We start from the raw sequence: 19,777 nt of genomic DNA, 5'->3' as shown, positions 1-19,777 counted from the left end.
GGAACAGAATCGAAGCACACGTGTAAAAAGTGCAGAACTTTCTGTAGAAGAAGTCTGTCTGCATTACTTTTGTAGACAAACATGTGGGCTACATGCAGACCTATTTTGTCTTTTGTTTCATTTAGATAAGATTTAACTTCAAACTAAATATGAAAAGGAAAACAATTACATGTATGAAAGAAGGAATTTCAGAATATTAGTTAAAATTTATGAAAATTGTATATGAGTTAGAAATTTTTCTTTTTTGTAACGGTGTTTGTTAATTTTTCTGTTTAAAATAAAACTTTAAAAATAAAAGTCATATCAGAAAAGCGTTTTTTGTCTTTCAAACAAAAAAAGGTAAAATTATGATTTAGTAATACTGCTCGTTATTCCTACTGAACAAGTTGATGAATTTTTCGCCGAAAGCATTGAAAGTGTAACATTCTAGTGATATTACTATCTATATAGATCTATATATATCTTTTAGGTCCAATAGACGAACAAATGTTTTACTGTGGTCAGTATTCATGAATCATTGGTATAAAATCTGGTTCATTAAACTTTAATTAAACGCAGTTAGGTTTTTTTCGCTACTTGTTCTTACCAGAAGCTTTCATAACCAAAACCAAAACCATAAATCAAATAAAAGAAAAGAAAAGAATACCAGAGCCTAGAAGAAAAACGACGAAAAGACAAAAACAGTTTCACAAAAAACTACACAAATATCTAAAGATTAAGCAATACGATCCGAATCAAAAATCATTGGGAACTTAGGTATTCTGGAAAAATGAACAGTTTCCTTACTTCGCGGAACATCTGTTTATAAGACAATAAAAAAAACATTTGCACTGATACCTTGAAACATTCAAAGGCCAGGAATACAATATAATCATGTTGTTTAATTGGGTTTCAATCTGGTTATTCAAACGATGTGTAAATCTCACCCTCCTTTTTTTACATTAAAATTTCTTAATCCGAAATTGGCAGTTCTTTGGTCAGATTTGTATATAGTACAAATGTGTCACCGTTTGCTTGTTTAATTTCTCAAGTGTTTCAGTCTTTCAGTTAACAATATCTATAATCTTGTTCATTTCCTTGTCAAAATTTAAAATCTTTTTATTAATTTGTAAAGTTCTAAAACGAATAAATTTTATTTTTATTTAATTAAGAATATTACTAAGTTTGTATTTTGATGATTTATTGTCATTCTAAACAGAAGTTAAAATAACATCTGCCTTTTTCGAGATCTGCCTATAACCCCAGCTGCAAAATCAGAAATTGGATTCGGGACTACTCTAACTTAAAGGAGAAGGGTATTCAAAATTCAATTTATTTGCCACCACTTTGCGAAGTTGCTATGATATCAGTCCATTTGGTATTTTTATCAGTGTACTAAAAAATAAGGAATTGAGGTATGATTGCAAATGAGAAAATATCCACCAGAATCAAGATGCCGTGTATATAAGCAACTATTGGTTATTTTACGACTTTCAACAAAACCCGTACCATATAGTCAGCTATGAAAGGCCCCGACATGACAAAATGTAAAATTCCAAAGAATAAACCCAAGAGTCTGATTAAGACAAAACAGCAAACGAAAAACAAGTAGACATACCGCAACCAACGACAATCACTGTATTTGCTGGCTTCTGGCTTGGAACATGCACATATATAATGTGACAGGGTTAAATATGTTTGTGAGCGCTAAACCCTTCTCTAACCTTAAATTATCTTTTTATTTTTTATTTAGGGAATGTGATATTGATGGCAGATCTCTGGTAGTCATGGTTAATTTTTTTCAAAACTTTTCAGGACTCGGGGTAACTAAGAGCTCTTGTCTATTGTTGAAATCCGTATGTGAAGTTGTCAGTTAGTGTTTAATGTTGTTGGGTAACAGTCTCACCCTATATCTCATTATATTATTGATTTGTATATTTTGACTAATTTGATTCGTTCAGGAATAGTCATATGTTAAACTTTATTTTCAAAGGTCGATTGAAAACGGCGGATAGAAAAGTGATATTGCACGGTTATTTTTAGAATATCTAAAAACCGACATACTTTGTGACGTCATCTAATGAAATTCATTATGTTTTAAAAAAGTTTTAAAAAGTGTATATTTATGATCGATTATTTATAAAATAAAATCTTCAGATACATAAGATGTATACACAAAAGCATAAAAAAATAATTGAGATATCAACTAATATGTTGTGATTGTCAAAGAGACAATATGATATCTTTAAAATTCCAACAAAATTAAATGATCGAAAAAAGAGAATATAATGCACTGACGATTTTGATACAGATATGGTCGGAAATTAATAATATAACAATTGTAGCCTTTGTATGAGGTCAATACAGGATAAACGACCCAAAGAAGTATATCGACCACGGACTCCGTCCTCAGTCAATATACTTCTTTCAGGTCAATATATCCTTGTATCGACCTCATACAAAGGCTATAATTGTATAGTATTCGTATTTTGTAAACGTTATTTTTACCACTCTTCTTTTATGTTTATAATTTATAAATCAATTCCAAGGTCATCTCCTGATGTAAAATATAAACAACGATGATAGCTTTGGTGACAGGACACAGGCGAAACCACTAAATGAAGATACTAACATACACTGTATATCAGATAATATCAAGATATATCTGTCTTTAAGCTATCGCATATTTTCTCGATCGTTGACGTAGAAAGTGTTCTTTTAATTGAAATTGACACTTCTGCTGTTAGCGTTTATGTCTTATATTAAGAAAAAAACGTTTAATCCACTTCACTTCATTTGAACTTTGGTGGATAGTTGTTTCATAGGCAATCATACCATATCTCCTTATTTTTATAATGGTATATACAAAGAATAACAGGAAATAACAAAACTACTGGACAGTATCAAACTCCGAAACAGTGGTGACGTTGCTTTTCTAATCTTTTACACTGTTTCGGAGTTCGGGACAGTTCAACAGACCACACCGACGCCCACCTCCTCCGAAAAAATGTACATACACACAAAAGACAAATAACAAAGAACAAGAAATTCTCCAGATAGCTTGAATTTAGTACAGGTACAATATGTGGCGGGGTAAAACCAGTTTTATGTATGTGCATACCCCCTACCCCTTTGCATATATATATATATATCTGGATCATGTGTCTTAAAAGTTAAACACACAAAATGACACTAACTTCAACAAAGAAATAAAAGACGGCACATAATTTAGATAGCAGGGTCCAAATATGCTCACTACTTTGCAGGTAGTCACCTTAATCAGTCACAGCTGTTCGTTAAAAACTGCGGCTCAAGAAACCCCATAAAAGTCAGAAACAACACAACGCTTGTTTTGAGAAAAAAATCGTGTTAAAAAGTGTATATTTTTCTATAAAAACAGAAACATATGCAAGTAGGTCATTGCTGAATGAGAGTTTAGAAAATAATTCTACAGCTCAAAAGTGATAGGTTCCAGTTGACAAAAAACGCCGACCATGCTAGACCCTTACGGGTAGTCTATATCGATAAATGACCCCCCCCCCCCCCCCCTCTTCCATAAAGAAGTAAAAAATAATTCCAATATAAAGTAAAAGAAGCTTACAACTAGAGCTTGTCGCATTATCTTTTCAACGAAGATTAGTCTAATGCTAAAACCCTTGCTTTCAATCCATGCACATGCGATATCACGTGTTTCAATATTACTACGCCTGTTTGAGTATCGTAAAATAACAATTATAATTGGATTTAACCATCTGTGTATTGTTATCGCCAATTACCGTAATTGTAATGTTTATTGGTTTATTGATTTGATTTTACGAGGTTCAAGAATATTGACTGTTTAAACATTAATTTTTTTTCTGTAAAATTTTACATCATCGTGTACTGTCAAATGAATGTACGACGAATTTTTAACACATAATTATGTATAAAATTATACTTTGTTTTCTGCCTATTGGGTAAGTAGGTAGACAAAAAATGTTTTTCTTATAAATTTTACAAACACTAAACAGGGAATAATTCTGAAATTTAACAGTGCTTAGCCAAAAATGTCTGGACCTTAACGATGCTTAACCAAAGAATGCACACAAATGTGTTAGGGTAGACATGAACATTTCGGGTTGGTAAAAAGGCAGGAAACAGAACTATATATTTTTTTGCCTAACACCCATTCTTGTTGATAGATATTTCAAGAATTGTCTTGGTTCCCAATTCAAATGTAAGGTATCTTGGCAAAATCGAGTAATTAAACAATGTTTTTGCCAATGTACACGTGCCGTTTGTTCCAATGGGGATATAAAACAAATTTCGGACTCAAAATCCCTTACAGATAAATTTGAAAATATTATGCAGAATAAAACAAGGTTGTTTTTGTAAACACATGCTTCTTATGCTAAATCTTGGTCGTACACCAAGCATTTCTGATGAAAGCAAATTCCAAACAATGGAAATATCCAAAAGAAACGCATTCAAGTATTTAAAACATCCAAGAAATTAAAGACGAAAAAAATTCGATCAGTTACATTTATCATCAGCTTTTTTGAAGATGATCAAACTTATGATCAGGATTATTGATTGATTGATTGATTGCTGTTTGCTTAAAGTCCAGTGGCAATCAGTTCAAAGTTAGTAGTTCATGTACCTCTGCTAATCAATGATTCTCTGCGTAAAAGTTAAGTTTAGTTAGTTTAGACATCTTTTATTGTTCGAAAAGGACAAACGGATAAGACTGCGTAATCGTGAAGCACTATTTTGAATGAATAGAATAACATCATTAATAAATTATAGCATATCAAACTAATTAAACATGTTTATGGTATATACATCGCACGTCATTTTATCAGATTTGAAGCAAAACTTAATTGGTTTTAATAGCTTACAGAAATGTGTGGTATTTTCATATTTATAAGTATATATGTAAATGATATATTAAAATAGATTAAATTTAAAATCATTTCTCATATATTTTAAATGGTATACAATTGAAATAGATGGTGAAATTAAGATAATTTTTCATGATTGACTTATTTTTTAGGTGCCTTTTTGCCCATAGGACGTAAAAGCAAAGTGATTTTTTTTATCATATATATGTTTATTACTCGAATAATTCTGCGCCCTCTAGCGGCCTAGCAATCGGAGATTGGTCGGAGATCGGCGGAGTATAACGACTGACATTATTCGGTTTAGATGTTATAATGAATTGTTAACATATCTCTGGTTGACAAGTTGTGATTTGATGATCATTAAAAAAGGTTACTAAAATGTTTTGACTACACTGTACTTTGCCTAAATGATTCAAAAGCAAAATTGACATTGTGAAGATAGATTGTTATCTTATTTAAACTTGCTATAATTAAGCGTTAACAATTAAAAAAAAAATAACTATACTTTTGCAATACAATGATTCACCTCCTCGGTCGGTTACTCTTAGTTTTCCTAGTGATCGACTAATAATTATATTTTTATTCTTAAAAAAAAGATACCGTAAAAGAGGATTTTGGTTGAACTGATTACACTTTACTGTTTAAGCTTCCAACTCCGCACAGTATCGTTTCAGAATTGCAATTTTCTGACTTTTCCAGGGTATTGCGTAAAGGATATTTCCAGATTTACTTCTTTTATTTATTTATTTTTTTTTTTTGCAATGTGATGCTGGTCAATTTCTTCCTGCATTCCGATGTATTTTCTGTACCTTTCATCATGTATCAGAGGTGTTAAAACAGGACTAACAGACAGAATCTAGAAAGCAGCTATATTATAACCACTGATCACAACAAGGGGGCATTTAGTGTAAGCAAAATGTAGAACGTTTTAAAACAACTTTCGACCAGAAAACTGTTTCTTAACTAAGTTTAGATTGTTTGTGTAAATTCAATTTGCGTCAGAATTAGATTATATCATAAACGTACCCATTTATACCCCTTTGTGTATGTTCACAGATTAACGCTAAATAAATGCTTACTTTGAAGCTCAAGGCTTTATGTATGCAACAACTATTTCGAAAAATATTAACTATTGAAACATCAAACAAAACCCAAGCATCTTGATATACGCTATGATGTGCAACTTGAATCATGATATAAAAAATACCAGTACAAATCGCGAAAGAAGAAACATTAAAAAACAAGCCTCCTTTTCAAGTACGATTGATATTGTATGATCTTGTATTGTAAAGCAGGTTCTTCTTTGATCTGGTAATTGCTTCGCAAACTATAAAGAAATTTCTTCTATTGATGTAATAATAAATTACCGTATAGTAGCAAATATTTCAAAGGCAATATTGACCCTATCTCATCTTCAAACGGACTATGATATCTATTTAGAATACGAAATATATATCTGTTCCTTTTAGCAGCTTATTTCTTCTTTTGCTATTACTTTTTATGTATAATTGATTCAGTTACAACAGTATGTTTCTGACCGAAAACATTGATTTTTATCAGTCTTTACTTTTTAAATTTTATTTCAAACTGAATTAAATTTTTCATTTTCGGACGCTGTTCTCTTGTTTCGTTATATATTTCAATTTATAATGGCGAATTTTATCATAATTAAATAGTATAAAGCTAAACGTGTGGTTCTGATTCGAAGGATCCAAAATTCGAAATTCGGCCTTAATCATATGTGGATAAAACAAACAAACATCGAAAAGCTGGTTCAGTGTAAATCTAAGCAGGTTTTTGTGTTTGTGAAAGTCTGAATGAAGTGTTTAAAACTCACCACAAACAATTTCAAAGGAAATGAAAATAATGGATATCTAACAATTTAAAAAGAAGGAACAAAAGGAATATATATATATTACTTCCACACAAGGTAAGAAATTATCTTTCAATTACATTTTACTACATCAAACCTTTTTTCAACAGGAAAACAAAACTTAAAAACAAAAGACTTCCAGCTGTATCTTTCGGAACATCTCTACTTAGTCGCGGGAAAAGAAATACAAGATGGGCCATCAGACAACTGATATACTTGATTTAGACTTTTCGCGTTACATGCTTGATTAGGCTTACTGAACCCGAATTACTTTTCTTTCATTAAAAAGTTAAAGTTCAGCTAGGATTTTTCATTGAAATTTCACTGTTCGTTCTCTGGTTATTATTTAATTAGGTTTCAAACTACAGATAAAGAATTACGCCCCTTTAATCAGACAGCTATTAAGATGACAGATTACCGTTTCTTTATTTCAAAAATCCTCTTTATCTCTTAAACACGCTAATTAATAAGTAACACAAATTAACCCGTATTCTTAAACTCGTTAAAGATTTACTGATAATCGAACAATTATTAAAGAATGTTCTTAAAGTGGCCGATAGCTTGTAAAATACTAAGATTTATTCAAATGTACGAAGTTTCTTCTGACAAATGCTGATGTCTTGTCGGAAGTGGGCGAAAAAGCACGTGCAGCGCGTGCAACGATATCAGTCACTGCTGTATCAATATTCAGATTCCGACGACGTCATTGGTTAACGAGTTGAGCAGTAAATTACTCAACAAACATTTATTAGATACACTTCCTCTGAAAGATCGGTCTAACGTAAGTTCATTCAGTGATGTAAGAGGGTGCGGGTGGGGTTTACAGAATAGAGAATAATGGGCAAAATGTGCAGAATGAATGGCAAAAAAAAAATATAAAAGAATAGAGAAAAATAGGGCAAAAATTAAAAAAATAGAAAATAATAGGGTGCTAAAATATGAAGAATAGAGAATAATAGGCAAAAAATATAAATAATACAGAAAATGACCTAAAAAATTAAAGAATACAGTAATGAATGACCCCATCCAGATCCTCAAGAACAATCTGTTTGAAAATAGGACTGATCATGTTTACTGTGTTTTTAGTTCTTCGTGGTGGTACTTTGATTGAGTTGATTCACATATTTTTTTTCAAATTCGCATCCTTTATTAGACCTCTGCACATAAAAAATTCCCGCCTACATAGAACTTTTTGCAATTGTAACCATATGTAATGTCTGGCTGGCAAAAGTTCTAACATTCAAAACATCCTAAGTATTTGCGTATGCAACAATTAAACAAAATAAAAAAAAATCTGCTTGTTTGGTTCCAAACATTAAGTGGTAAAAGTTTAATATATACGAATTAAGATATATTATGAAAAGTTCTGAGATTAACTTGAATGTCTGATATAAAGCACTGTCGCTATTACATCACTGATGCTTCTTTTTTAAATGATGTCATTTTGTCTGCGTCTACATTGTGTGTGTGGAAAGGAGGAGTGAGGGGTTCTAGCTCTGTCATGTAATATAGAAAATTGAAAATAGATTATGTCCAAAGAAAAAAATCATTAATTCACAAGATACAAAACATTGATCAATATGCATAGCAAAAGTAAAAAGTGGATGAATGTCAATAAAATTACCATAACTGAACAGGAAAATTGCTTAATTTGGGTATGTATTTATGTCAAACATATATTCTTTCATGACACAACTTTAAACTGTAAAAGTGTTGGATTCTGTAAGTTTTTTTGAGTTATAAATCAAATCCATGTGGAATCCAAAAGAAAAGTCTATTAAATTCCATATGGAAAAAGGAGGAATAAAAAATTTTAAGCCGTAATGATGCCCTGAAAAACTTCTATGTGACTTAAATAGCCAAAAGATCTTGACATCGTTGGTATTTGGTAATATGATTTACAGGCATATCAAACTGTTTGTTTCTTGCACAATTGGGTATAAAAACCAATAAAGAAGGATGCGCTGAATTCGCATTTTCGTAAAATATTTAATCTCATTATTTATATTTTCAAACTATTTTAAAAAATCACAAATAGTTTGGGGAAAAGGGGGGGGGGGGGCAGATAAAGGAAACAACGTGTCCCTTATTCTTTGTAAAAGGAGCATACATTTTTTTTAAACAAATGCAAATTGTATTGAAAAAAACATTCTTATAGACCAGATAATTTTTATCTTTTAAGGATATTTTTCTTATAAGACAAATCCAAAATTCATGTTAAGAATACATATTCTAATAAAACAAATGCAAATTATGTTCGGGATATACAACTCTGGTAATGCAAAATATACACGTGCATAGTTTTAACAGCCCAATAATATGTCCGTTATGTCGAGGCCTTCTATATCTATCTACATTGTTTTGGTTTTGCTCATTGTTGAAGGCTGTACGGTGACCTATAGGAGCTTACATTTGAATTCTGGTGAATGTAGTTGTCTAGCTGGTAATCATACCACATCTCATTAATTTTTTATATAAATCCGTAAACTTCATTAAAGTTTGTAATTATATATTATTGAAGTAATTATAAGAAACTATGTCAAACAAAATACTACTTGCTTTTCGGAAACACTTTTTTATGGGGTTCGTGATGCTCTAAATTTTGTTTTCTTTATTGTGTGTTTTGTTGGTGTGTTGTTTGTCTTTTCCCTTGTAGCCAGCCTATTGTCGGTCCTTCTAAAACTTGTTGGGTTTTTTTTCGTTCCCTAGATATCTTCCTACTTTGGTTAACGAAAGGCGATGTCTGAAAAGTCTTATCCAAGCCTAGTTCGTGTAACCGAACATGATAAAAGGGGGATAAATTTTTGCCTATCAATTTTTTTTCTTTTTATATTTAAACATTGATAAACTTGTGCACCGCTTTTAAGGAACAACAACCATTATTTTTTAACTAGAATTCAGTGGTTGTCGTTTGTTGCTGTAATTCATATTTGTTTTTCGTTTATTGTTTTGTCCATACATCAGGCCGTTAGTTTTCTTGTTTGAATTCATTTGCAATTGTCATTTCGGGGCCTTTTTTTTTAGCTTGCCCTGCAGTATGGGCTGTGCTAATTGTTGAAGGCCGTACGTTGACCTATAGTTGCTTACTTCTATGTCATTTGGTCTCTGGTGGATAGTTGTCTCATTGGTAATCATACCAAATCTTCCTGTTTTTTTATATAGACAGTATTGTTAATGTTTATATAACTTAATAAGTACATGTTTGTCCTATATACACTTAATTTCTGATTGTAAAATCGTTGAAATGAGACAAATATGTTCATAATCAAATTTATTTCTTTTTTATCTGTTATATTTTTCGCAATTTACTTCAATTTTATGCCAATTCTTAAAAACGATACTCTTTCATTCATTTTTCTTTCTTTTGAAAAATTGTTCACTTTTGTTCAATTTGAAATAAAATATCAAAATAATTTGAGGTTTCGATATTTTATTCTGCGGTTAAGAGTCTCGTTGTATGATTAGTAATTTAAAAACATTTTAAATGTATTTCATTTAATCATAAACATCTGTAGATGACATCTCTCTTTTCTTGTACTATATTTGTAAATAGATATATAAATTCTTTATACGGAAATGAGTCGTTAAAAGCCTTTCTCGTAAAATTGAAAATATTTTATTTACAATGATTTTGTAAATTGGACAGATTGAATTAATATGGGGTAAATGTACATTAGACAAAACTGTCATGAAATACTTTGATATAATAAATATATCAAAAGGACTTCGCTTGTATGACTGTTGTTCATTTTTTTCACTTTTCACTTTGTTTAAAGTTGTCCAAATAGGTGACAAGATTTCCCAAATATTTTATATTGAAGGTATTTATTTTTTTTTAAAAAAGAAGAATTTTTTTTTAAATATTGACAAGATTATGTCTTAAAGAAACATGCGAAAATACAAAGAATAAATAGCATGGACCCTTCTAAAAAATTTGGGTAAACTCAAGTACTCGGGAATGTAAAGCAGTTTCTGCTCTGTAAGTGATCCCCGTTTTGTACAGTAGTCAGAATTCTTCTATCAAAAGTTTGAAGCCCTGCTTTCGTGTATAGTTTTTTAAACAAACAACGCCTTTTAATATTAAATAACATATTATCAGACGAAATTTTTGTGTGAACGTTCGACAATTTCTTTATCAAACACAAATTTTGATATAAAGTATATGTTCGAGAAATCCAAACTTGCTGCTACTACTAGTAATTTTTGTTTAAGAAACTTTGGAGAAAACGTCAGATTATGAAAAAAGCATGTAAACACTGAAATTAGAAAAGTTTCTATTAATTTTTTCCTAGTCGATTTTCGTGCCAAAGGTCGGTGGTTCTCTCCGGGTTCCCCTACTTCCTCCACCAATAACAACTGGCTTCAATGATAAATCTTTGATTGCTGGAAGTGGCGTTAAACACCAACAAACAAACATTTTGTGTGTCATCTGTGTTCATAACGTGTTACTATTAAGGATCGGAGTTTCAAAAAGAACTTATCTTGTAAAAAAAAAACTAACGTTTGGCTCAAGAAGGATTTATATGTAGCAACATTTTCTTGTCCTTATTTAATTGATACTGAATGTTTTAAAATTAATAGTTCCTGAATATTTTTTCGCGTCATAGAATATTCTCTTTTTTTTTTTTTCTTTTTTTTTTTTTTTTTTGGAAAACGTTACAAGGAAGACGTGTCCCCAAACTAGAAATAAATTCATAATTTGATGTTTATTGTTCGTTGTTTCCCTTTTAAATCTTGTTTCCTTATATTTCATTAATGTGAATCTAATGCTACGTAATCATTACTTTAAATCGACATAGAATAATTCTTATTGAAGCATTTGCATACTTTACACCATTTGAAATAAGTGGTTGAAAGACATTAAATGAAATACATTGATTTTTTAATATTTGATAAACTATTTCAAATTTCTCCAAAATGAAACATATAGTCTTCGTTTTGGCTGATAATATTTTTACAGCAAAACAAAACCTGATAGTAAAAACTAAATATATGTCAAATTATCTTTTAGATGTGACAGCGTTTAGCTTTTGAATCGTTAATTTCCGATTGTATTATTATCGTTATTGGGAAAAAAAGCTTGAATACATTTAAATTACGATTTATTGAAGAGCCCATCTCTTATGACATTAGGTTTTAGTTCATTTGGATATTTTCCTCAAAGGTCCAATTCTCTTACTTTTGAGTCTTAGATTCTAATAGCGACTTGTTTGAATTTACAATACACGAAGAAGCGTTTTATCTAGAATGAGGTCAACGGAATTTTGAGTTATTGATAATATTTGTGTGTTTGATGCTGCTTTCTGATAAGTAATTTTGCTTCCAGGACGATTTTTTCTGAAAGATATTGATATTGAGTTATAACAGTTCTCTGAAGAAAAACTTTTTTCAACTTGTTTAAACTATTTTAGATATTTCCTTTTTGACTATTTTGTCACCAGTCTTTTAAATGTTACCTTATAAGATGTAAGTTCTTTTTCTAACACACAAATTGTTCCTTGATTTCAATTAGTCTTGACGTTTACACTAAATTACACCTTTGTCTTAAATATTTCTTAAACTTCAACTTAAAGTATAGCTTTTCAGCATATATGGCAAAAACTCCAATTAAAAATTTATTTCTCAATATTTTTTTATATTAAATGTTTTTAATTCTTTCCTTTTACAATTTCATCCTTGGCTATAAAAACTAGTATATTTCTTCTGTCCATTGCTTAAAAACTAACACAATCATGAAGTCATGTTTACTTGAAGTTCAAAATTTGTTTCTAAAACTATTTTCTAAGGTCCAATAAATCAATTATCTTTTGTCTTTATACTTACCACCATCTGGTTCCCTTTAATTTGGACTTCTTCCCTTGTCCTTTAAGTGGAATTATGAATAAAACTAGTAACAGTAACGTCAATTGCATTGTATGCATGAAAATCGCTAAATAATTTTATAGAGTTTGAATTTTTCTCTGTCCATAATTATTTTATTATAATATTGTTTCCATGATTTGATTTCTCGTGTTTTTCTTTTCCATTCTTCTCTGTTTCTTGTTAACTATGAAATATTCCAGTCATTTAAGTTAAAACGGAAAAAAATATACGCATGTTAACTAAAGCAAAAACCCATAACGGTCTTTTTTCCGGAAATATCTGTAGACACTGTTTTGTCGCTGACGCAACTTGTTGATTACTCCATAATAAATTAAAAATAGCGCTAACAGGTGTTACAATTGGTTCTGAATGACGAGGTGTTTCAGGATAATCCGAACGTGTACTTTGGTGAACTGAATAAATTCCCTACATGCTTTCATTTGGAATGACTAACGAATACTATCAATATGTAATAAAAATAAATTATCAGTTATTAACTACAGATTGAGAAGAAACCCATCAATTTACCATTAACTTTTAGCCTCACTAAGCATGGTTTTGCTGAATTTTTTTCCGAATGGTCAATGTGGTTTTCGGTACACATTACTGTTTTTAGCACAACCTCCGTTACTATGATTGACTGTTGAAATTTTCAAATTCATTCAGCCTTGAAAAATCAAGATCACAAATAAATAACAAGACATTTTCAAAAACCATTTGATTTTTTTTTCTTTTAGTATCTCTTTAGTATAATTTAAACGAACTGTGACTTATTTTTTCATGAATGAGTGAACAAATCACAGTTATAAAGATAATTTTCAACTTAAGAGCAATGGCCAATAAATTTTCTTCCCAAATCAATTAGTTTCGATCCGATGAAACATTCGAAACTCCCATTTCTCATAATTGTAGATCATACACATATGGAAAAGTTTTGATATAAAACTGAATGATTTACAATATAGTTCGTTTGGAACTCCTCTTCTTTCTTCTAGTTTGCTGCAGTTGCGCACTGACCGATTTTCACCTTTCAATCTAAGGACAGTTAAGACGTTCAATTACTGGACTATTAACGGTCACTTAGTATTTATGACCACTGGTCTGAATAAATTGATTTGTATCAAACCTATTTACAAAATTTGTCAGATATTTGTTGCCAATTTTTATTATTGTAGTCAAGTTTATTGGCAATTTCGTTATTAAATGACCCTCACAAAAGTCAATTTCATTACAAGCGAATAAACTACGGCTAGAGTAACCAATTAAGGTAAAAGGTGTTAAAATTTGTATCTTTTAATTTTGAAAGTCATCGCTATAGGCCCATTTGTGGTGATAATTCGAGTATTAAACACCCACCTTCAAGAGTAATAAAAACAATATTAATACATGGATAAGTGAATTCCTTTCGGATTTGCCACAGTCACACAGAATTTCTCACTTTTTTTGCTGTAGTTTGCACTTAATTACATGACTTTCTTCTACCTTGTTAATGTACAATTAATTACATACACCTTTTTGATTCATCAAAATTGTTAGGATTGGTGTAATTCTTTGCATCTCACATTAGGTTACTTTACATGAAGCATTTTCCACGTTTTTCTTTCTCGTGTCATTTATTCCGTGAAACTGTATTTAATGTACCCAGAACTTTGTGTTACTGATGTTTTTCTGCACATATGATGGTAAAATTCCAATGGGTATGGCAAAATGTTCGGAAATTCATTCCAATCGTTTTGCTTGTGACAAAAATATTCAGAATTAATGTCTTTTAATCCTGATTTGTAACAATTTTAAGTTTAAGATTAAGTGTTAAAAACACAGCCTCGCACTTTCCTTTATATTTTGCTTATAGAAAGTATACATTTGAACACATTTTCACAAGAAATATGTCCCAACATTTTTTTATACACCTCTTATATTTCACTTCAATTAAAACTTTCACAGTCTGAGCATTTTTTTTTCTAATAAAAACCATTTACAGTATACGGCTCGTATCATAAACCAAACTTTGGTCAATTGTCTCTTTGATCTTTTAATCAATCAGGGTATGAAATATTTCATCTCTTGATCTTTTCTAAAGGGAATGTTAACGAATATTTCTATTTTTGGTTTTAGTCGGGACTTTTTGCAAAGTTTTAATTCTTTTTACATCATGTTATGTATTTTGATATTTTTTCACTTTGAAATTTGTTTGAAATTTAAATTGCATTGACTAATTTCAGGGTTAATAAACCCCTTTGATCACCCATTTTAACAAAATCAAAGCTTTCTGAACGCATCTTCCATTCATAAGGAACTGTTGTGACTATTCGTACGTGGTTGTGACGTGTCTAATTTGTTCTTTTTATCTTTTGACCTATCAACACCTTGAAGTGAGGCTCAGTTTGTGTCCTAAGTGTCATCAAATACCATTGACATTCCGAGATAAGTAAATATTTGAAATCAAAGAAATAGCTTTTGGTTTAAATTGACCTTACTCAATGAAAATAATTTTCAAAATGCCGATTTATAATTTTATAATAATAGACAACTAATCTGAGCATCCTTTTGAAATTTGTGTTTGCTAATATTAAATGTTCTTTTTTCTTCTAATTTTTAAATGACAAACGTCACTTATACAGTTATCAACCATACTCCCGTCAAATTAACATAAATCTTTAAAATGTTTACAAAGGACTGACAATAATAAATTGTAATTGATTATTTAAACTCATTTCAAGATTTCATAAGACCACGATTATCTCTTCGGATAGTAATAAAACATACAACACGAGTTCCGATGAGACAAGATAATACAGTTGACCATGCTTGACGAAGATAACGGGAAAATATGCATTCGGTGCATAAAACAAATTCATTAACAAAAAGTAATTTACCGATTCATTTCTTAAGGTTACAGACGTATTGGTTACATAGACGTAGTCATGCAAGGGTTATAGAATTTGGCAATAAATATTTAATAAAGACAATCACCAGATAGCATTATCTATTTGTACATATTAGTGGCTTTTGATTTATATGCGTTGTATATCGGATAAATTTAATTATCTTTATTTAGTTTGACCAATGTAAATTTAAGACATTTAATATATTCAATGAAGTAAATTTTTCAAATCAAATTTGAAGCATGCGTATAGTCGGAGGGCCAAGACGGAGGACACTAATAATTTTCAGTCTTATCTAGGTTCGAGTTATGCTGCAGAGATTTGCAAAAAGCGTTAGGTGCACTCGATGTATGGAGACTGGTCAGAACGCCCGCTGTCAACGTTTGTGAAAAAAAATACGCATACACCAACTGCATCAAAATTTAAACATTTTTTGTTTCATTTTTATGAACATATTCGCTACATATGAAGGGTTTACATTTTTTTACAGTTTTTTTTTTAATTATATAAGGATGAAAGGTTTAAATAAGTAAAAGTATATTTATAATCACAGCAACTGGTAAAGATATCGTTACAAAAGATAATTGATTGATTGTTGATTGTTGATTATTTAAATATAAATAAGAAGATGTGGTATGAGTGCCAATGAGACAACTCTCCATCCAAGTCACAATGTATAAAAAGTTAACAAGTATAGCTCAAAGCACGGTCTTCAACACAGAGCTTTGGCTCACACCGAACAGCAAGCTATAAAGGGCCACAAAATGACTAGTGTAAAACAATTCAAACAGGAAAACCAACAGTCTAATCTATATAAAAACGAGAAACGAGAAACGCCTATGAACCACACCAACAAACGACAACCACTGAACAACAGGCTCCTGATTTAGGACAGGTGCATAAAAATGCAGCGGGTTTAAACTAGTTTGTTGGCGCCAACCCTCCCTCTTACCTGGGACAATTGCGCAACGGCACAACACAAGAACAAACTTTCCAAAAATAATAAACGATAATCAAATATGAGAAGCAGCAATAAACAAATATGAGAAACAGCAATAAACGACAGCCACTGAATTACAGGCTCCTGACTTGGGACAGGCACATGTAGAATGTAGCGGGGTTAAACGTTTTAACAGGCGCCAACCTTCACCCTTACCTGAGACAGTAGTGTAACAGCATAAAAAGACACACTATAAAATATTAAAGTCTAGAAGCAAATATTTCATAGATATAAGAAGATGTGGTATGAGTGCCAATGAGACAACTCTCCATCCAAGTCAAAATTTATAAAAGTAAACCATTATAGGTCACAGTACGGTCTTCAACACGGAGCCTTGGCTCACACCGAACAGTAAGCTATAAAGGGCCCCAAAAAATTACTAGTGTAAAACCATTCAAACGAGAAAACCAACGTTGCATGTTCAGGACGATAAAAAAGATAAATTGACTATAATTGTAAGAAAAATGAAGGTCTTTTTTTAAATATTGCAATAATACTGTAATTCACTTTATTCTCTTTTGTCTATTTGTACCAACTCAATCAAAATACTTTTATACTTATTTTTATCATACACCACATTTAAAAATACTATTGAAAGTTAATTATCTTATTGAAGGTAAATCCAGAAAAGCGCTTCGGACGCATGAAATTATTTAACGAGATGTTTTCATTTTTTACAGCACTGGGTCGATACCTCTGCTGGTGGACTATCAGTCCCCGGGGGTATCATCAGCTCAGTAGTCAGTACTGCGGTACTGGTATGATTTATAACAAACCTTTCTAAAATTGTCCGTTTATAAATTTTGAAATTATAAAGAAACTAAGGTTTCAACTCCCTCAGGCAAAGTTGACCTTAGATGGATTTGGCTATTTTTTAGGTTGGTTTTTTTTTTTTGTCATATAGGTCTTCTACTGTTTCGGTTCTTCTGCATCCTTGGCTTTCAAATATTCGGCTTTGAGCGTTCCTGGTGAAGGTAAATCTAAAATACTTCGCACGCATGAAATCATTTAACGTGTTGTTTTCATTTTTTACAGATATCCAAGGAAAGTTGTACTCTTCGTCGTCTGTTCAAATGGTACAATGTAATATTGAATGATATTTTTTGGTAGTAATAAATTGGCAGATGATTTATCATTGCCGATCAACTTGTCCGATATAATTATACGCAAAAGAAACACACACGGTTTCACCATTAAACCGAGGCTAGGTTTACTATACATGTATCTTGCTATTAAATTATCTACTCTCAATGGATTTTTTAAACGCGAAGTAGAACAGTCAAAAGTAACATTTCTCTTGCGTTAATTAGACTACACGCGCATCTGGCTTTCTGAATATACAGTATTAGGTCATTATCAGAAAAAATATCTGCTTTTGTGCATGCCACTTTGAAACTGGGGAAGGTTAAAATTTACAGAGTCCTCCAACAGATTTGTGACAAATACAAAAAAGTTGATATTATTCTGATAGTAATGTAATATTGTTTTTATAGTGCATCTAAACATTGCTACAATTAAAGTTGTAAAAATGTAAACAGAAATATGAAACTACTTTTCAATCTCTAAACGAGCTCCATATTGTGAAGAAAATGATGTGACATGAAATTAACATAGCAGGACATATCACTTTGTTACTATATTTGGTTATTAAAGTCAATAGGAAGTGGACCGGGGATGATCAGTACTGCATGTAAGAAGCGAGTCGATCGAGTATCTGTCATTCATCATTGAAACTAAATAATGACCATGGCCCCCTAACTGTAGGTAAAAATAACCAACATTCACAGAGACGGGATGGGTGGTGACCGATAAAATCGCGGACGTTCTATTGTATTTCAGTGAGTGGCGCAAGCTTGAATGTTCGATTAATTAAGGAAACGGGACCCGTTCAATCCATCACAGATCCGCGATTCTGTTGTCATGAAGGACTGTCAATATGCAAATAAGTAACCAACTCTAACATGTATGAGGGTCTTGATGGTGTTACATAATAGAGAATAAGGATTAAAAAATGAATAGTGGAAAATATGCCCCAAAAATAAGAATAGAGAATAATGCGGTGCTTAGATATAAAAAATACAGAATAATGGACAAAATAAATAAAGAATAGATAATGGTCCAAAAGATTAAAAGAATACAGAGATGAAGGACCCCCATCGAGTCACTCATGTAGTTTCTGTATTGTGCTTCTGAATGATAAATAGTGGTCATAGATTTTTTTACTAAATGTGACATTAAAAATTAAAATACGAAAGGCACTCGAAAAAAATATATATCTTCCCAATACACGTTTATTTTACAGAAAATTTCGCATATTCCTATCCGTTAAATCTTAATCAGATCAAACAAAACAGAGTTTTTACAAATAAAGTAAACCTATTTGTCTGCTGATACTAGCAGTATGTTGTTTTTGTGCAACGCCTCCGTTATTAAAAAAATTGCAGATGACGGTAACTGGTAACTGATGTTAACTGGTCCTTGATAAACTTTTAGATCTCTGCGCTCTGGATTCAAGTTGACAAATAATTAGGTAAGTAAGATGAAATGGAAAAATGGTTATCAAAATCCAATAAATAATATATTAGGTTGAATGTTAAAATGGATATTTGGTATTTTTTGTATCTACTTAAGGAAGAGGAGTAGAGTTGATACTGGACGAGATATTCAGATATTTTTGATTGAATTTTAAAGTTTAAGAGTTAGTACAAAAACTTAATGAAGTATAGAGTCCAAACGAGTTGTCGCTGCTTATGGATATCGGACATAAAATTGATCGAACCAAGTATTTCAGTGGAAATTTGGAAATCAAAATTAACACGACAGGACACGACCAAGCCAAATCATGGAGATGGGAAGACAAGCAAAACATAAGTCTAGGAACAGCATATTCACACAGACTAATGCTTTGATCAACTTCAACCATGATGCAAGGTGATCAGGAAGAGTGGCCATATCTATTTTGCATGTGGTATCTGTTGTATAAACCAGCAATCAACACCGGTAATTTGTCGAATGCGCTAAACACTATGAAGCATTTGAAAAATATGTTTGCTATCATTGGACAAATTCGAAGATGATTTATGCATTATGGATACCTCACTGTTTTTGGACATTATTATTGGGCAATATTTCATTTAAGAAAACGCCACGACTGGGAGTTGTCGTTTCGAACACACTGTGGAAATTGATTACCGAATACGAAAGTTCGGAGTTTAATTATGATGCTACACTCATCATATGACCCGTTCATGATAGCGACCATTAATTTTCTTTCAATTTTATCAGTTTCTGGTTGAAA

At 31.2% G+C, this 19,777-nt stretch overlaps 1 protein-coding gene across 3 annotated transcripts in view; it reads right to left on the bottom strand.

Moving 5' to 3' along the window:
* Positions 1-19,777, bottom strand: part of LOC127718112 (protein Wnt-1-like) — a 66,160-nt gene that overhangs the window by 26,182 nt on the left and 20,201 nt on the right. Inside the window, exon 1 of one of the 3 annotated variants that reach the window (XM_052224054.1) lies at positions 12,556-13,121. The exons of the other annotated variants lie outside the window; for them this stretch is intronic. Coding sequence (XP_052080014.1) covers positions 12,556-12,653 — 98 coding nt within the window. The 5' untranslated portion in view covers positions 12,654-13,121. Of the gene's footprint in view, positions 1-12,555; positions 13,122-19,777 lie in introns of those variants that run through there. 3 annotated transcript variants of the gene reach the window in all.

This window comes from Mytilus californianus, unplaced genomic scaffold (assembly GCF_021869535.1).
Source record: "Mytilus californianus isolate M0D057914Y unplaced genomic scaffold, xbMytCali1.0.p SCAF_10, whole genome shotgun sequence".
NCBI classification, from domain to species: Eukaryota; Metazoa; Mollusca; class Bivalvia; order Mytilida; family Mytilidae; genus Mytilus; species Mytilus californianus.
This window is presented reverse-complemented; position numbering and strand designations above follow the sequence as displayed.